Source organism: Chelonoidis abingdonii, chromosome 13 (assembly GCF_003597395.2).
Source record: "Chelonoidis abingdonii isolate Lonesome George chromosome 13, CheloAbing_2.0, whole genome shotgun sequence".
NCBI lineage: Eukaryota > Metazoa > Chordata > Testudines > Testudinidae > Chelonoidis > Chelonoidis abingdonii.
In genome coordinates, this window is record NC_133781.1 from 1736391 (window position 1) to 1754534 (window position 18144).

At 50.2% G+C, this 18144-nt stretch overlaps 2 protein-coding genes across 2 annotated transcripts in view; one reads left to right on the forward strand and one right to left on the reverse strand.

Annotated features, from left to right (window-relative positions):
- Window positions 1-18144, reverse strand: part of LOC116824950 (uncharacterized) — a 954865-nt gene that overhangs the window by 53624 nt on the left and 883097 nt on the right. The gene's annotated exons all lie outside the window — the stretch shown is intronic.
- Window positions 1292-7661, forward strand: LOC142047684 (uncharacterized). The gene is made up of 3 exons (XM_075072019.1): window positions 1292-2289; window positions 4793-4918; window positions 5372-7661. The coding sequence occupies exons 2-3, from the start codon at window positions 4885-4887 to the stop codon at window positions 6478-6480; spliced, it is 1143 nt and encodes a 380-aa protein (XP_074928120.1). The 5' UTR covers window positions 1292-2289; window positions 4793-4884; the 3' UTR covers window positions 6481-7661.

Here is an 18144-nt window from a genome sequence, read left to right on the forward strand (position 1 = left end):
TACTTCAGAGGGAATGAACAGAACAGATGATCGTGAAGTGATTCATTCCCTGTCGCCCATTCCCAGCTTCTGGCAAACAGGCTAGGGAGACCATTCCTGCCCATCCTGGCTAATAGTCGCTGATGGACCTATCATCCATGAATGTATCTAGTGCTTTTTTAAACCCTGTCATACTCTTCTCCTTCACAATATCCTCTGGCAAGGAGTTCCACAGGTTGACAGTACTTGCACTGTCCCCTGTTTGACATGGCTACCATCTCCTGTCGCTTTCAGGGGGTCTGAAATCAAACTGGCCACCCTTTCCCTACACTTTTGGCATGAAGAAGTGATGTTTCCGCTAATAAAGAGGGACACCGCCTCCCATGGTTTTCTTTGAAACAGGAGCCATGCTCTCCACAGGGAATATAGCTGCTGCTCTGTGCTTGGGAGATTGTTTAGGAAACTGAATAGAAAAGGGAATGTGGGGAGTTAGTGGCAGAGTGGTAGTGGGGAAGGCATGAGAGACGGAGGGGGATGAAGGGTAAAGTCTGGGTGTGGGGCAGACGGTGGGAGGGTGCTGTGTAATGTGAGGAGTGGGGTGAGGCAGATACAGTGTAAGTGTTGGGAGCAAAAGGGAGTCTGAGCGGGATGCACGGTGATTTGTGGAGGCAGACTGACATTAAGGGAGTTAAGAAGATGTGTGGGCTTAGCAGGGAAGATGGAGTTGGGGTTAGCAGGGAAGATGGGGGGGAATTGGAGTGCAGGGGGAGCTTTAGGAGGCTTCAGAGGAAGGTGTGGTGTGGGATAGAGAGGGAAGACGTGCAGGAAGGAGTGTGAGAGGACTTGGGTGTGCAGGGGCATATGGGGTATAGCAGCTGTGAGAGATATGAGACTGTGAAGGGAAAAAGAGGTGAGTATAGGAGGTGGGGCAAGTGGCTGTTCTTATTCAAGCCCATCCCCCCACTTTCCAGAGAGCTCATGGCTGCTGTGCAAGGACAATGAGCCTCTGATATTGGCACATCCAGGGTTTTGTGACCTCACCAGGGGGAATATCCCCCAACCCCTGCTGGGAATGTCACTGGATTTCAGGCCCCACAGTCACAGACCCCAGCAGAGAGATTTCATTTCCTCCCCCACCTCCCCCTTCTGCTTTCCCTGTCCCCCCGCGAATTCACTCCAGACCAAACCGGCATCTCCTACCTGAGCTTGTTCCACTGCAGCCATTTCCCTGCCCTGTCCCCTGGGAGGGTGGGACGATCTGGATCAAAACACTGACGTTATTCTGCAGCCTGTCAGGGGGAGATGGGCAATTGGGGAGGTCTCAGAAGGGGCTTTGGTTCATTTCACACCACGATACCCGCGCTCCCCTCCGCTCTTTCCCTGCAGACAGAGGATCTAGACTCTGCCAGGCTGGGAAAACACTTAGTCACTTTATTACTCGCTTGAGCCAGGATCAGCCTTTGAATTTACACCCACAGTTCTGCACCCACCGTTATTTACCAGCCACTCCGCTCCCGAGGGGGACAGGCTGCGGGACCCAGCTCCCTGTGCCCCTGGCTGGAGCTTTTCTCCAGGACCCCAGAGATCTCCCAGCGCTGTTTCCCCTCCAAGCCCCAGCGCGGTCCCTTGGGTCTCTACGTCCCCTGCAGGCTCCGGCTCGAGGGGAGACCCCGCTGCAGCCGCTCGCTGCTCTGTCCAGCCCCCAGCTCCCAGACAATGGAGGCAGCAGCAGCCTCTGGCCCGGGAAGCTCCGACCCCGAGCAGAGCGAGAGGCAGCGAGCGCAGCCTCCGGAGCCCCCTGGCGGCCCCGGCTAACGACACCCGCTGCCCGCGGGCTGGGGAGGTGGCCCGAGTCTCCCAGCGAGGCTGCAGCCCGGACAGTAGCCGGGGCACAGGAAGGGGCTGGGTCAGCCGAGCGCAGCTGTATCCGGGGTGGAACCGGGAGAGTTCGGGGCTTCGGCGCTGCAAGACGTGAATGCTGCTCCCCAGCGGGTCTGTGCGGGGGGAGCCCTGCACTAAACCCCCCTCGGTGCCCAGCCGGGGGGACTTTCTGCGGGCACTGGACCCAGCCCCTGGGGCAGCCCAGGGCTCTGCCGACACCAGCCCCTGAGCCGGAGCCTGCAGGTGAGGGGAGAGACCCCGGGGAAGGGCTGGGGCTGGGCAGGAAAGTGACTCTGATCTCACAGACCCTGGGAACCTGCCGCCTTGTGAACGAGCCTGCAGCAGCATCTGAGCTGCCTTAACAGAAAAGAAGCCGCTGCCCTCAGGTCTTGTCAGGATTTGCCCCAGAGGCCAGAGCAGGAGGACGAGGTAATGGGGCTGCCGGGGGACCATGACGAGGCCCTAGGAGGGGGTTGCCCTTTGTCTCTCCGAGGAAGTGAAGTTGTCAGGAAGGCGAAGTGTGGCAGATTTAACCAGCTCTGCCCAGCTAGGGAAGTAGAGAGACAAGGTGGGTGAGGTAATAGCTTTTATTGGACCAAGTGCTGTTGGTGAGAGAGACAAACGTGCAAGCTACAGGGTGTTCTTCATCAGCTATGGCTATAGCTACACTACCAGTTATGTCACTGGGGTGTGACTAAGCCACCCCCCTGAGTGACATAAGCAGGGCCATGCCTAGGGTTGTGTGGGGCCTGGGACAACCTGCCCTCTCTGCCCCAGGGCCTGCCCCCACTCCATTCCTTCCCCCAGATCCCTACCCTGCCCCTGCCTCTTTCCTGCTTCCGTCCGCTCCCCAGAGCGATACTAGGAGCCGTCAAGGTGGGCTGGGGTCGCTGCTGCTGCTTCCCGCCAGTGAATGCAGGCTCGACCCCTGCTGCCGGCGCCAGGACCTCCGCTAAGCCCCCGGGCTAGCCTGTCCCCCTGCACTCTAACCCCACTCCCCCTCGGCCCGCCTAGCACCCCCCACATGACACGCACACACAGCTGTCCCTGTGGGACCCCTCTAGAAACACACCCACTCAATGAGGATTCCCTCTTTACAATTACATTTTGTGAGCTGTCAGTTAGGTATTTTTTAATCCATTTAGTGTGTGCCATGTTGATTTGTATCAATCTAGTTTAATTAAAATGTCTTGCAGTATCCAGTCAAATGCCTTTCAGAAAATCTGTTAAATCAGTGCTATTACCTTTATGAACCTAACTTGTAATCTCATTTAAAAAAAAAACTAGTTTAACAAGATCCATTTACTATATACCTATGTTGATTGACATTAACTGTATTACTCTCCTTTAATTCTTTAAGTCTCATATCAGCTGTTCTGTTGTTTTGCTTGGGATCGATGTCAGGCTGATGGGCCTATCATTACCCAAGTCATCCCATTTACCCCTTTGAAGCACAGCATTAGCTTTCTTCCAGTCCTATGGAACTTCTCCATTGTTCCAACACCTTTTGAAAATTTACATTAAAAGCAGTAGGTCCAGATTCACAAAGGTACTTGGGCACCTAACCCCCAGACTGAGTTGCCTAAGTCCTGTTTTTAGGCATCACCATGATCCACAGAACTCCCACTCAGCTGCTGCCTAATCCTGTAGGCTGCTAACCTAATTCAGCACCTTCGTTTTTGCAGGAAGAGCTCCCTTGGTGTCTGTGTTTCTGCCTATCGGCATGTGCATCACCCTAGGTACCCAGACACCTCTGTCCTGCCTAAGCCTCGGTGCGATTCACAACCCGAGGGATGGTAGGTGGCAGAGTGCCGAAATCTCCGGGGGAGTCAGATCTGGTAGGTGTGCTTAGAGGCTGCCTAGATCTACACAAAACAGCCTTGAGAGTGCAAGGGGGAAGGCAGACCTCCCTTATAACACAAGAGATGAGAGACCACCCATTCATGTCCCTCCTCTGGCTGCTGAGGGATTTAAACAGGGATCTGCTATCTTCAGGTGAGTGCTCTTAACCACCGAACTATGCGATGTTCTACTGTGGGTCATGCTCTGTCTTGTCTCTTGAAGTTGTTCCATTTTAATTAAATATTAATTGGGCTAGAAATAAAGTTAGAATGACTCTGTAGCCCAGTGGGGTTAAAGTACTCGCCTGAGAGGTAGCAAAATCCCTTCTTATCAGGCAGAGTGGGGAACTGAACCAGAAGCTTCCACACCCTGGGTGAATGTCAGAATCACTGGGCTAAAGGTTCTAGGGGAGGGCCTGCCCTCCACCTGTTTTCTGTAGATCTAGGCAGCCTCTGAGCATGTTTACTAGATCAGGTCCCACACGCAATTTAGGCAGAGGAATAACTTTCTTCCCTTGGTTTGTGAATCACTAGCAGAAGTAAGTGCCCCCCTGCAGCCCGGATTTAGATGCCAAGTTTTGTGAGAGGTTTGAGACGCACCTCTCTCCTTGGCATCTCCCACTGGCTGCGATATTCCTTAAGGAGCAGGGCTTTAGTCTCATTGAAAACAGTGGGAGCTGGTAGCCATCTTTACTAGGGGCAGCCTCACTTCCGCATGCCAAAATTTCAGGGAAATAGTGGCCATTTTGAATAAGGGCAGTGTGAGTCCAGCTCTCCTGAAAGTCATGGAAAGATGACAGCCATGTGGAGCAAGAGGGAAATGTGTGAGTTCTGTGCCTGGAATTGTGAGATCTTTGTGAGAAACTTCTAAAAATCCCAACTAAATATCATGAGACTCATGATAGAATTACCAGAGTTGGCATCTTTGGGCATCACATTTTCCACACAGAAACTGTGTGTTTTTAATGGAAGCTTTGAGAAACTTCCCTTTTGTCTCTGGGAAGGGGGATTTTGCAGCCCTGCCTGTGACTGAACTGGTGGGACTGTGATGGGGGCAGCAAGTTCTGAGTGGGGGACTCTGGCTGTTTCAGGGGTCGATAACCTTTGAGGAGTTGGCTGTTATCTCGTGGAGAAGAAGTGGGCTGTGCTGGACCCCCATCAGAGATTCCTCTACAGGGATGTCATGGAGGAGAACTATGAGAACGTGACCTCGTTGGGTAAGGATTCCTGTCCTCTCGGGTATTAGAAGTCCTGGGTCCATTTCTGCTCAGGGTTCTTCCCTGGTCCCTTAGATTTCCCTGGACCCAGCACAAACAACTCTGTATCAGAGTCATGGTAAACCCATGGTCTCGTTCAGTTCTGTGTTATCTCACCCAGGTCCAGATTATGCCCAGCAGGTGTTGTATCCTGATGGCAGATGTCACACATAGCTTCCCACCCACCCTGACTGACACCTGGCAGTCCCCCACAGTGTTCAGATGGGATGTGGAACCAGAATTGGTCCCCTCCTGTTTCTCTGCTGGGAAAGGGTTTTGGGGGAGTCCCCTACTGATTTTTCAATCTCCCCAGCAGTTATTTTGATTCCCCCCCGCCCCATTTGCCTTTCCCTTTTCTGAGGTTTTCATTCTCCCAGTGCAGGGAGTGACTCCTGAATTCTTTCTCTATCCCAGCAGGTGATGGGACGGGGAGTGAGAATGAAGTGGGGAATCTTCCTCAGGAGGGTCCTGAGCAAGTGCAACGGCCCAGGGTGTTATCAGAGAACATTTCCCACAGTCCTGAGCAAGGAGACATCTGTGAGAGTCAGCACGGGGCAGAGATGCAGCAGGGAACCCACCCAGGGAACAGACAGGATAAATCCACTCACCAGAGGGGCAGTTTGAAAGACCTTAATAAAGACTTGATGCAGCCTAGAATCTGCACCAAAGATAAACTGTATCAGTGTACTGAGTGTGACAGAAGCTTCAATCGCAGTTCAAACCTTCTTGTCCATCAGAGAGTCCACACAGGAGAGAAACCCTTTAACTGTCTCAAGTGTGGGAAAAGCTTCAGTGACGGCTCAGCCCTGACTAAACATCAGAGGATCCACACCGGAGAGACACCCTATGTCTGCTCTGACTGTGGAGAAAGCTTCAATCAGAGATCAAACTTTGCTGTACATCAGAGAGTCCACACGGGAGAGAGACCCTATAGCTGCCCTGACTGCGGGAAACGGTTCACTCACTTCTCAAACCTTGTTAAACGCCAGACAATCCACGTGGGAGAAAAACCCCATAAGTGCCCCAACTGTGGGAAACATTTCAGGTGGAGCTCACAACTTATTAAACATCTTGTTTCACACCAGAGAGCCCACAAGGGAGAAGAACCCTATCGCTGCTCTGACTGTGGGAAACGCTTCAGTTATAGCTCACACCTTAATAGACATCAAATTATCCATACCGGAGAAAGACCCTATAAATGCCCCAACTGTGGGAAAAGCTTCAAGCTTAGCTCCATCCTTCTTGTACATCAGAGAATCCACACAGGAGAGAGACCCTATCACTGCCTTGAGTGCGGGAAAAGCTTCTGTGACAGCTCAGGCCTTATTAGACATCGGAGAATCCATACCGGAGAAACACCCTTTCAATGTTCTGTCTGTGGAAAAAGTTTCACTCGGAAATCGCATCTTATTTCACATCAGAGAACCCACGCAGGACAGACACCCTATAAATGTTCTGTCTGTGGGAAAAGCTACAAGGTGAAGGTCTCTCTAATATCTCACCAGAAACTCCACACAGGCTAGCATGTGGCAAGAGCTCTCCCTGTGAGGCAATGGGTCTCTGGCCTTCCAAAGCAAAGTGTAAATATGCTGCATTTGTAGATGGTCTGGGTTGGGCCAGCAGGTGGGCGAATGGTTTGGGTTTCAGGGTGGAATGGTTGGTGGAGGCCAGAGGAGGAGAGAACACTGGGTACGGTGGGAGATGGATCATTTCAGGTTCTGGGGAGAGCAGGCAATGGGATTAGTGGGGAGACATTTCTGCAGGTTCCCCACACACTTTCCAATGTAGAGAAAAGGTAAAAATGCTGCATTGCAGTTTGCGTCTGAGTCGTCTCCGTGGCTTCTAAGATCTCTTGGGACAGGGGCATTTATTTAGGGAAGCAGCAAGAGGCCCTGTGGGGCCCTAGTGATAAAGCAGAGAGCTGCCAATCTGCAGTGACAGGATATCAGAGCAATTCACCATTTATAGGAATCCTCTGCAGACGGGGTGGGGAAAACTTGGGAATTCATGGTGGAGATTCCCCAGTGAGGTGGGGTTTTGCACTGTTCCTATGAGGGCAGTATGGTATAATAGGGAGAGCAGGGGGCATCAGGACACAGGACCTTGGTTCTGAGAGGGAAGTGAGGTCTAATGGGTTAGAGCGGGGAGGATTGAGAGCCCTGACGTCTGGGTTCAATAACCAACTCTGTTAGTGTCTCCTGGTGTGATCTTGTACCAGCCACTTCCCCTCCTCTCTGTGCATCTATTGTTTCATCCCTAGAACACATGTACTAGCAGTCACTCACCTCCCTGTGGAATTCTGAGATTGTCACTAGTTACTGTGTAGTCAGAGGCTCAGGAGGAAAGAGGCACCATGGGAGGAAAGTTGCATTATTACCATTACTGCGTTGTATTATTATGTGACATGCTCCTGTTTCTTGCCGGGTCTCTGTCAGGGGGAGTGTGTTACAGAGCTGAAGGGAAGGGTTTTAGCTAGCTTCCCTTGTCCTTGTTCTCAGGCACAGGCTGTTACACACTCAGATTATTCCTGAAACAACTGCCCTGGGTAGGAGTTTCTCCTTGTTTCAGGATGGTCAGGGATGGGAGAGGAGAGGAGAGGGTCTCGTGTTTCAGGGCATTCAGGTTTCAGGTTAGCCTGCATTTCTCAGTGAAGTTTTTCCTCAACGGGTTTTTGATTTTCCAAATAAATTCCTGGTCAAATGTTTGTTGTGCATCTCTGCTTCGTCTCCCGATGTATCCCTGGAATTTCCTCTGTTCTCCAGCTCTGGGCAGAGTGCCCCAGACTGGGTCAGTTTCCCTCTTATTTGCTCCTGCATAGCAGGAATCACTCACTCCGGGGGTCCAGCCCTTTCGCTGATGTCTCTGCCCATGTGGCTTTAGAAGAGGGGGTTGATTCAGGTGCCTCATGTCTTTGCTGTTGTGGCTCTGAGTATCTCTGGGCTCAGACTCCGTGTCTTCTTTTCCTCTCTCCCAGGGGTTTAATTGGTGCAGAGGATAAACAGCCTCAGAGGCAGAATCCGGGGGCCCTGGCTGGGCGTGAGCTTCAGTGGTCACACACAGTTGGAGCGGGGCTTCCTGAGAACCTGGATACATAGATACTTCCAGAGGGGGAGCAGCTCATCTCCTCCCTGGTAGCATCTCCAGCGTCTGTCCCCTCTTCCTGCTTTGTGCTCAGCTCTGTGAGGAATCCAGTGACTCCTGGGCAGAATTGTGACATTTCTCAGGGCCACAGAGCAGCTGTAGGGCTCTCAGATGTCCTCCATCGTAGGCCTTTGCTTCCCATCAGATGCCTGGATCCTCCTTCCAGTTTCCTGGAGGTTTCGCTGATGCTCTGCCTCCTTGCTGCAGTAACTGCATCACTGTAAGATTCTAAGGGACAACCCCCTTTTCCCCCACACTCTGCTGTCCTGTTCTCTGTCCTAGAGCCCAGCTCCATTGCAAACTGGGCCCATAGTGCTTCATTTCCAACCATTGTAAGGTTCTCGACCAGACCTGGACAGTGCTACCAGAACTCAACCAGTAAACCAATGGGGCAAATCCTTCAGATAGGATCTTGTTTGTGATTCCAATTGTGTAAGTGGGGAAATGGTTTCGCTATTGTGGGGAACGTTCCTGGCTTCCACACTACCCCGGTGGAATCAGAGAGCGAAAGGATCCGAGTCCTCGCTCCAGTTCCCTTTTCTCAGCCTTGTAAGAGACAACAGTGTGTAACCCACTAATGCCCCTTTGACTGGAGGTGGTAACAGGCCACTTGACAAGGAATGGTCTCTTCTGATATGTGTTAACTACTTTCCATAAATCTAGTCCACCCTGTATTTAGTTGAGAGACTCTGACTGACCGGTTACAATCGGGCATTTAAAGTTTCCACAGTGCGATTGACACTCACTTCTCCACTGTCAATGCAGATCTCATTTTGGTGTCCCTACGCTGGAGGGCTGGGTCGAGTTTTGCACACAAATCCAGGAATGTGGCCTTGTGCATCCAGAAGTTCTACAGCCACTGCTTGTCATCCCACACCTGAATTAAGATGCGATCTCCCCAGTTGGTGCTTGTTTCTCAGGCCCAGAACTGAAGCTCCACTATCTGCGACTGCGCCGTGAATGCCACCAACAAACTTGAATTGGCTGTTGCTCTGTCCCACAGCAATCTGTTCTGCATGGACTCCTCATCTCCCCGACGTCTATTTTTGTGGCTCTGCATATACTGCAGGATCATGCACCCTGGGCTTGCAACGCTCATAACAATAGTGCAGAGATGTGCAGCCCAGGGCGTCCCTTGGGTCAGTGCGCCACCGTGGCAGCTGGCAGCCCAGGGCGTCCCTTGGGTCAGTGCGCCACCGTGGCAGCCGGCAGCCTAGGGGCCCCCATGGGTCAGGGCGCCGCCGCGGCAGCCGGCAGCCTGGGGGTCCCCTGGGTCAGTGACCGTGTATTGTGCATAATGTATGTGATTTTTTTTGCGGGTGGGGGGGGCGCAAGATGGAAGTTTCGCCTAGGGCGCAAAGTATCCTTGCACCGGCCCTGATCCTGTCATCTCCAGTGCTGTGCCTGTCCTGGGAGTGTGAGTATGTGAGTGTGTGTGTGCCCCCCCACACTTCCCCCCTTTTTTTGAGCTTAGTTATCAATGTAATAAACATGCTGCTTTTTGCCAAACTGTGGTGGGTCATTAGGCCTCCCTAAGCTTACTAGCTGGCCCGATTTCAGGTAGCAAAAACTTCCTCATTTTTTCCAACTTTCTAATTTTACAGTGAATGGCAGTTCCCCAGGGTGGTCATTTATTCTGCCATTTAGTCCCCCTTGTCTGTGGGAGTCTTTCCTTTGCCAACAATGGGCTTTGGGTCAGGTCCAGCATCCAGGAGACTGATTCCGAGAGACTCCTGGCAAAACCTCCCAAGGAAGCACATGGGGGATGGAAGGAATGGGCAGCGTCTGGAAACTGACTGTGTGGGGGCAAAGGGGTCAAACAACAGCAGGAGGCAGGAGTAGGGAGAGAGGCCCATGAGCAAAATCAGGGATGTGGGCAGTGGGGCCATTTCAGATTAGGGGGACAGGGAACACGCTTTAACTATTATTCCATTCCAAGGGCTACTTAGGCACCTGAAAACTCCAAGGTTTTTTTTGCAGGTAATAATTTAGAAATTACCTGACAGGAATGCTGTTCCTAATTCCTATTTGGTAAAGGCCAGGCATTCACAAAGGAATTGTAGCTGTCATGCAGCTGTTACAGGAGGCACTATAGACAGCTGCGATCCACAGGGTCCTGGGCTGGAACCCAGAGTAGAGGGTGGGCCCGGGTTCCCCCCAAACCTCTCAACTCCTGATCAGACACAGGAGGAGCTGACCCAGACTGTGGGTTCCACAAGAGGGGAAGATCACTGATGTGAACAAATCTGCCAATAAGAGCAGACCCACCAAGGTAGAGGAGGAATTTTGTCACAAAGCTCACTGCACATCTGAGAGTTCATACAGGAGAGACACCGTATAAATGCTCTGAGTGTTGAAAAAACTTCTCTCATGGCTCTTTTTAATTGTACGTCATAGAGTCCATTTGGGAGAGAGACCCTATAAATGCCCTGAGTGTGGGAAAAGCTTCAAGCACAGCTCCACTGTCTGTAGACATCAGAGAATCCATGCTAGAGAAAGACCCTATAAATGCACCAAGCGTGGGAAAAACTTCACTCAGAACTCAGTCCTCACTAAACATCAGAGAACCCACACAGGAGAGTCACCCTATAGATGTTCTGTCTGTGGGAAAAGCTACAAGACAAAGTTGGATCTAATGTCTCACCAGAAACTCTACACAATATAGAAGGTGTTGGGAGCTTTCCCTGCGGGTCAATGGGTCTGTGCCCTCCTGAAGCAAAGTGTAAATGTGCTGCATTTGAGGAGGGTCTGGGTAGGGTCAGAAGGTGGGTTGATGGTTGGGGTTTCAGTGGTGGGAGGTTGGTGGGGGCCAGGGAAGGAGGAAACACTGGGTACTAGGGAGATGGGTCATTTCAGAATCTGGAGGGAGCAGGCAATGGGATTAGTTGGGAGACATTTCTGTGGATTCCACACACACTTTCCAATGTAGAAAAGAGGTAAAAATACCTGGTCGCAGTTTGTGTCTGACCATCTCTGCAGCTCCTATGGCCCCTCGTGGTGGGGATAAGGGGACATTATTCTGGGAGGCAGCAATGGGGCCTGTAGCTATAAGGCAGTGAGAGTTGCTGATCTGAAGTGTCAGGATTTCAGAGCAATGCTCAGTGTATGGAATATTTCTGGATACAGAGAGGTGGGCTGCAGATCAGGGAATGTGTGGGGGTGTTATCTGTGGGGTGGGATCTTTTGGGTATTGCACTGTTGCTGTGTGGGCAGTATGGTGTAACAGTGAGAACAGGGAGACTAGGAATCGGGACTCCTGGGTTCTCTTCTGCACTCTGCAGAGGAGTAGGTCTAATGGGCTAGAACAGGAGAGACAACTATGAATCAGGACTCCCGGGTTCCGTTCCCAGCTCTGCTAATATTTACATTTGTGACCTTATATGAGTGGCCCTTCCCCTGAAAGTTTATCTGGTTTCCTTTGACCCTGTTTGCAGGGAGAGGATCTGCTCATGTTGTTACACTTTTCGGTTCTACTGTGTTTCAGGAATAATCCCAGAGTTATGAACATATCAGGAATGCAGGTTGTTCATAACTCTGAAATGTTCATAACTCTGAACAAAATGGTATGGTTGTTCTTTCAAAAGTTTACAACTGAACATTAACTTAATTCACCTTTGAAACTATACTAGGTAGAATAAAAATGCTGTTTTTAATCATCTTCATTTAAATGAAATAAGCACAGAAATGGTTTCCTTACCCTGTTTAATCTTTTTTTTAATGTTGCTGTTTATTTTTTCTTAATTTATGTTTAACACTTACTGTACTGTATTTGGTGGTGGTTGTTTTTTTGTCTCTGCTGTTGACCAATTGCATACTTCTGGTTCCAAATGACGTGTGGTTGACCGGTCAGTTCATAACTGTAACAGTCATGGGAGGATTTTATTTCCTATTCTCGATGGTTGGGGAGGAAAAAGGGTCTTGTGTTTGTGGAAATTTAGGAGAGTCTTTTTTCTTGTTTACATTTGTACTTCTCTTGGTCTCTAGTTTTCCAAATAAATAATAAAATGCTTGAATGATTCTCTCATCACCCTGAGCATCCCACAAGTTTCTTCTTGAGGGGTGGTGGGCAAACTGCCTCAAACCAGGTCAGTTCCTCCCTTATTCACTGCCCCTCAGCAGGAATCGCTCATTCCCCATATCGAGCCCTTTTGCTGATGATTTTGTCCATCTGGTTTTAAAAGGGGATCTGGGCTCCTCCACGTTCTTGCTCTCGTGGCTCTGGGTTCAGTCTCTGTTTCTTCCCTTCCCCTGTCCGGCGGGTTTAATCAGTGCAGGGGTTAAACAGCCTCAGAAGCAGAATTCGGGAGCTGTGGTTTGGGCTGAGCCCCAGAGGTCACTCAGAACTGGAGCAGCTGGTCTCTGCCAGGCTAGATAGCCAGATGGTCCTGGATGGGGAGCAGCCCATCTCCTCTTCCCCGGCACCATCTCCAGTGTCTCCGTGCCTAGCTCAGGGAGGAGGCCCGTGACTCCTAGGCAGAATTGTTGCATTTCCCCTTGAATGCAGAAAAGCTGCAGGCTCTCAGCCATCCTGGTCAGACTCCATCTCAGGCCTTCATTTCCTATTGGATGCCTGCTCCCAGTTTCCTTGTGGTTTCTCTGATGCTCTCGCTCCTTCAGTGGTAACTGTTGTGATAACTGGGCCTACAAGTTTACCCCTTCCCAGAGCTTCCAAGGAAGAGGATGAGTGGTATCTCCTGTTGCGACACTCTGACCCTCAAAATAGCACCCTGAAACCCTCATATTCACCACTGTGACTGGATTATGATGGGTTTGTACAATGCATGCCTTGTGAGGTATCTGATGAGTTGAACATTAATATCCTGTTGAATTGTATGTACTGTCACTGTATGTGAAGTTATAAAGTATTGCTATAGATTTGTTACTGAAATGTGTGGTAATTTGGAAACACCCACAGCTGGTGTTTCACTGGCAACAAAGGAGCAACTGTCACAGGCCAGGCACATGCTGATGGCCCAGCAAGAAGAATCCACTACCTAAGACTACTCAGAGGGAACACATATGCAGTGGGGGCTGCCTAATCCCCATGCCATAGAAAGGATCCTTCTAGTACCTGTAGAGGGAGTATAAGTGAGGAACAATGACATCACCACTGGGCCTCTCTCCTCCCTCATCTCAGCACCTGGAAGATCGTGTGGAAGACAAAGACTTTGAACGGGGAGCTTGGTCCCAGGCTGAGAGGGAATTCAGTCTGTGTATTAAGAACTGTAAACTACCTGGAACAGCCAGCGGGGTGAGAAACTGCTTAATTCAAATCTTGCTTAGTCTGTAGAAGTTAGACTGCAATTCTACTTTTTATTTCTTATGTAACCAACTTTGATCTCTGGGGCTATTACTTTTAATCACTTATATTCTATAGCTAATAATCTTGCTTTGTTTTATTGAAAACTCTTTCTGGTTCAAGTGCTTGAGGAATCTCAGCTCAGGGTAATAAGGGCTGTTGCACATCCCCTGTAATTGGTTGGAGTGGTGGACTAATAAATGAGCTTGCACCGTCCAAGGGAATCTTGAGCAGTGTAAGATGGTACATTACTGGGGTACAAGGTTGGGGGTTGGATTGATTTTCTGGTGCCTCTTGGTATAATTCATGACTGGCTGAGAGAGCCTGGGTATGGGTCTCCACACGCTGATGGCTGAGTGATCACAGCGCCTGGAGGGGTTTTCTGCTTGTCACTGGCAGAGCACTGTAAGAGACAGACCAGGCTAGAGAGTCAAGGGGGCACAGTGGTACCCCAGTTCCAGGTTGTACCTGGGGATCCCATCACACCTCTGTGTGTGTAGTTTTGTTTTTTTCTCAGAATATAAGAACGGCCGTACTGGGTCAGACCAAAGGTCCATCCAGCCCAGTATCCTGTCTACCGATAGAGGCTAATGCCAGGTGCCCCAGAGGGAGTGAACCTAACGGGTAATGATCAAGTGATCTCTCTCCTGCCATCCATCTCCACCCTCTGACAAACAGGGGCTAGGGACACCATTCCTTACCCATCCTGGCTAATAGCCATTAATGGACTTAACCTCCATGAATTTATCCAGTTCTCTTTTAAACTGTGTTATAGTCCTAGCCTTTACAACCTCCTCAGGCAAGGAGTTCCACATATTGACTGACTGTGTTTTTAAACCTACTACCCATTAATTTCATTTGGTGGCCCCTAGTTCTTATATTATGGGAACAAGTAAATAACTTTTCCTTATTCACTTTCTCCACACCACTTCAGATTTTATATACCTCTATCATATCCCCCTTAGTTTCCTCTTTCCCAAGCTGAAAAGTCCTAGCCTCTTAATCTCTTCTCACATGGGACTCATTCCAAACCCTAATCATTTTTAGTTGCCCTTCTCTGAACCTTTTCTAATGCCAGTATATCTTTTTTTGAGATGAGGAGACCAACGCGTGTACTCAGTATTCAGGATATGGGCATACCATGGATTATATAAGGGCAATAATTATTCTTTATCCCCTTTTTAATGATTTCTAACATCCTGTTTTGCTTTTTTGACCCCTCTGCAACACTGAATGGAAGTCTTCAGAGAACTATTCACAAATAACTCCAAGAAATCTTTTTCCTGATTAGTTGTAGCTAAATTAGCCCCATCATATTGTATGTATAGTTGGGGTTATTTTTTCCAATGTGCATTACTTTACATTTATCCACATTAAATTTCATTTGCCATTTTGTTGCCCAATCACTTAATTTTGTGAGATCTTTTTGAAGTTCTTCACAGTCTGCTTTGGTCTTAACTATCTTGAGTAGTTTAGTATCATCTGCAAACTTTGCCACCTCGCTTTTTACCCCTTTCCCCAGATCATTTACAAACATTTTTAAACAGGGTTGCATGCTGGTACACAGAAAGATGTTGAATCTCCCTCACCAGCACTGGCTCTGTGTCTGGAAAGGGCTCTGGTCTCAGCAGAGTTGCAAAGGGGTAAAAGTTTGCACAATGGTGCTGTGCCAAAGTCAAAATTCCTGTGTGGGTGGAGATCCCTCAATCTCCTGCAAGGGAAACCGCACATCTTCCAGGAACCAGCTGACCTCTCCAGATGGTCTCCAGGAACATTTTCCCTTCTTTTGGGATTGTAGAAGGGCAGCCGCCCACCAGCACATCTACAACCACCTATCTCTGAGTAACCTCTGAGCTAGGGAGCTCAACATTAATACCAGAGCAGAGAAAGAAGATGAAGACAGCACAGCCTCCCCTCCTTACCAAGAACAAGAGCCCTCTGATGGCATGACTAATGAAACCCCCATACTATGCTTTTCCCCTGGGGATGGAAACTGGGCTCAGGAGGGATCCAGCCAGAATCCTTTTCCCTGCCTGGAAATGTGTCCCACAGAGCAGCATCCGCTGCTGCCCTTAAGGGCTGTGTCTCACCTCATGGGGTCCTTTTGACTGCGGATCTCTCTGGATCCATGGGTCCCTGGTCACCTCACAATCTCTTCAGGCTCCTGATTCCTAATGAGATAGCAGCGCTAGGAGGAGGAAGCGAATATAGAGGAACCATGGGATCACCAGACAACTTATAGAAGGAAACTAGATTGACAGGGACACCAGCAGCAGGGGCTGGGGGACAGGGTAAGGCTGTGGGTAGAGCAGCAGGGATAGCTGAGCTAAATAACCATTTCCTCCATCAGCTCTCATTTGTGCCTCATTTGTTGCTATTTATTCCTTTCTCTTCTGGCTCTGTGTCACTTTCACCTCCTGATCCTCTCCCTTTTCATCTACTTTCCTCCTTTTGTTATATTCTCACCTCTTTCACCCCCTCTCATTCTCTGTTTCTGTCACATAATCTCTGAGCCCCACAACCCCAGGGATGTGTCAGCTGCCCCATGATCTCTGGGCCACCTCATTGCCATGTGGGGCTCTCAGACCCACCCCATCCCATATTGGTCCAACCTCTAGCACTCGGAGCCTTCTCAGTCCCCTATCTGAGCTCTGTGCATCATCACACTCCTGCCTCTGAACCTGCCCTGTCCTCGCTTCTTCACCAGCTTCTCACCACCCGCAAATCACTCCCATGCGGTAACTGTAGCTGGGAGCTGGTGAGCCAGGACAGGCCTGGCTCTCAGGGATGTTTCTTCCCCCAACCCAGAGGGTGAACTGTCCCTAGCAGTCAAAGTACCAGGGGATGGGAGGGAACTGCAGCAGGGGCCGTGGCTCTGTGGGACACTTCCCAGGCTGGGAGGAGGAGTCAGGCTGGATCCAGACACGTGCCAAGTTCCCAGCCCACAGGCAGTGGGTTTCATTAGCCAGGGGCCTCTGGGGGCTGCTCGGGGATGGGAGGCTGCGATCGCTTTGCTCAGGGTTGGAGCTTCCCAGGTCAGACGCTGCTGCTGCCGCCACCTCCATTGTCTGGGAGTGGGCCTGAGCAGCAGCTGAAGCAGGATCTATGCTAGGAGGAGACCTGCATTAACCCTGCACTGTGCGTAATCCAATTGGGATGGGCCACTGGGGCAGCCCCGGGCTCTGCCGCCCCAGGTCCCGAGCTGGAGCTTGCAGAAGATGCAGAGAACTGGGGGGACTGCGCTGAGGCTGGACCCCTCTGCACAGCGCTGGGAGATCTCTGGAGAAAAACTCCAGCCAGAGACACAGGGTGCTGGGACCCCACTGTGTGTTCCCCTCGGGCAGGTCTCAGGGTCTGGCCCTAAGCCAGACCCTCTGCCCAGGGGCAGGAAGCTGGGTGTGTGTGAATGGGGGTTGAAACCCTTTGAGAACTCCCCAAGGAAAGCCCTAGAGAAGGGCAGGGCTGTGTTGGGGTGATGAGTTAGTTGGTTTCCCACAGAAAACGGGCACTGCCCAAACTTAGAACTGAAAGGGGCAAAACAGTGACACATGCCTGTGAATTAGCCTCTGAATGTGCCCCCAGCCAGGGCAGTGCAGCGGGCACAGAGCTGTAGCTGTGCACACGATGCCCTTTGCACACTCAGTAGAGGAAAGGCTGGAATGGCTGGAAATAACTGTGGGTGTAAATTCAAAGGCTGATGCTGGCTCACGTGAGTAATAAAGTGAGCAAATGTTTTCCCAGCCTGGCGGAGTCTAAATCCTCTGTTTGCAGGGAAAGAGCTGGGGTGGGGAGGGGTAATCAGGGTGTGAAATGAACTACAGCCCCTTCTGAAACCTCCCCCATCACCCTTCTCACCCTGACAGGCTGCAGAATAACGTCAGTGTTTTGATCCAGATCGTCCCACCCTCCCAGGAGTCAGGGCAGGGAAATGGCTGCAGTGGAACATACTCAGGTAGTAGATTGTTAGGCAGCTGCTGGAAGGTTTGGTCAGAAATGAACGTGGGGGAGGGAAGGAGAATAGAACATGAAATCTCTGCTGGAGTCTTTAAATGTGGGCCTTGCATTACATAAGAATGGTCATACTTAGTCAGACTAATGGTCCATCGAGCTCAGTATCCTGTCTTCTGACAGTTGCCAGTGCCAGGTGCTTCAGAGGGATGAACAGACCAGGCAATCGCTGAGTGATTCATCCTGTTGTCCACTCCAAACTCTGGGCAGCCAGAGGCTAAGGACAGCCAGAGTATGGTTTTTGCATCCCTGATCATCTTGACTAATAGACATTGATGGACCTATCCCCCATGATCGTAAGGGATTATTTTTTGGCCTTCACAACATCCCCTGGCAATGAGTCCCACAGATTGACTGCATTGTGTGAAATAGTTCCTTTTGTTTCTTTTAAATTTGCTACCTATTGGGTGATGCCTGGTTTTTGTGTTATGTGACAGAGTAAATAACACTTCCTTACTTTCTCCACACCCTTCACGATTTCATAGACCTCTATCATATCCCTCTTTAGTTGTCTCTTTTCCAAGCTGAACAGTCCCAGTTCCTATCCATGAGAGGACCTTCCCTCTTCTCCCATGACTGCTTGTGTGGCATAAGAGCCTTTGTTGAGGGACCTTGTCATAGACTTTCTGAAAGTCCAAGTTCACTATATCCACTGGATCACCCTAGTCCACATGCTTGTTGACCCTCTCAAAGAATTCTAGACTATTGGTGAGACATGATTTCCCTTTACAAAAACCAT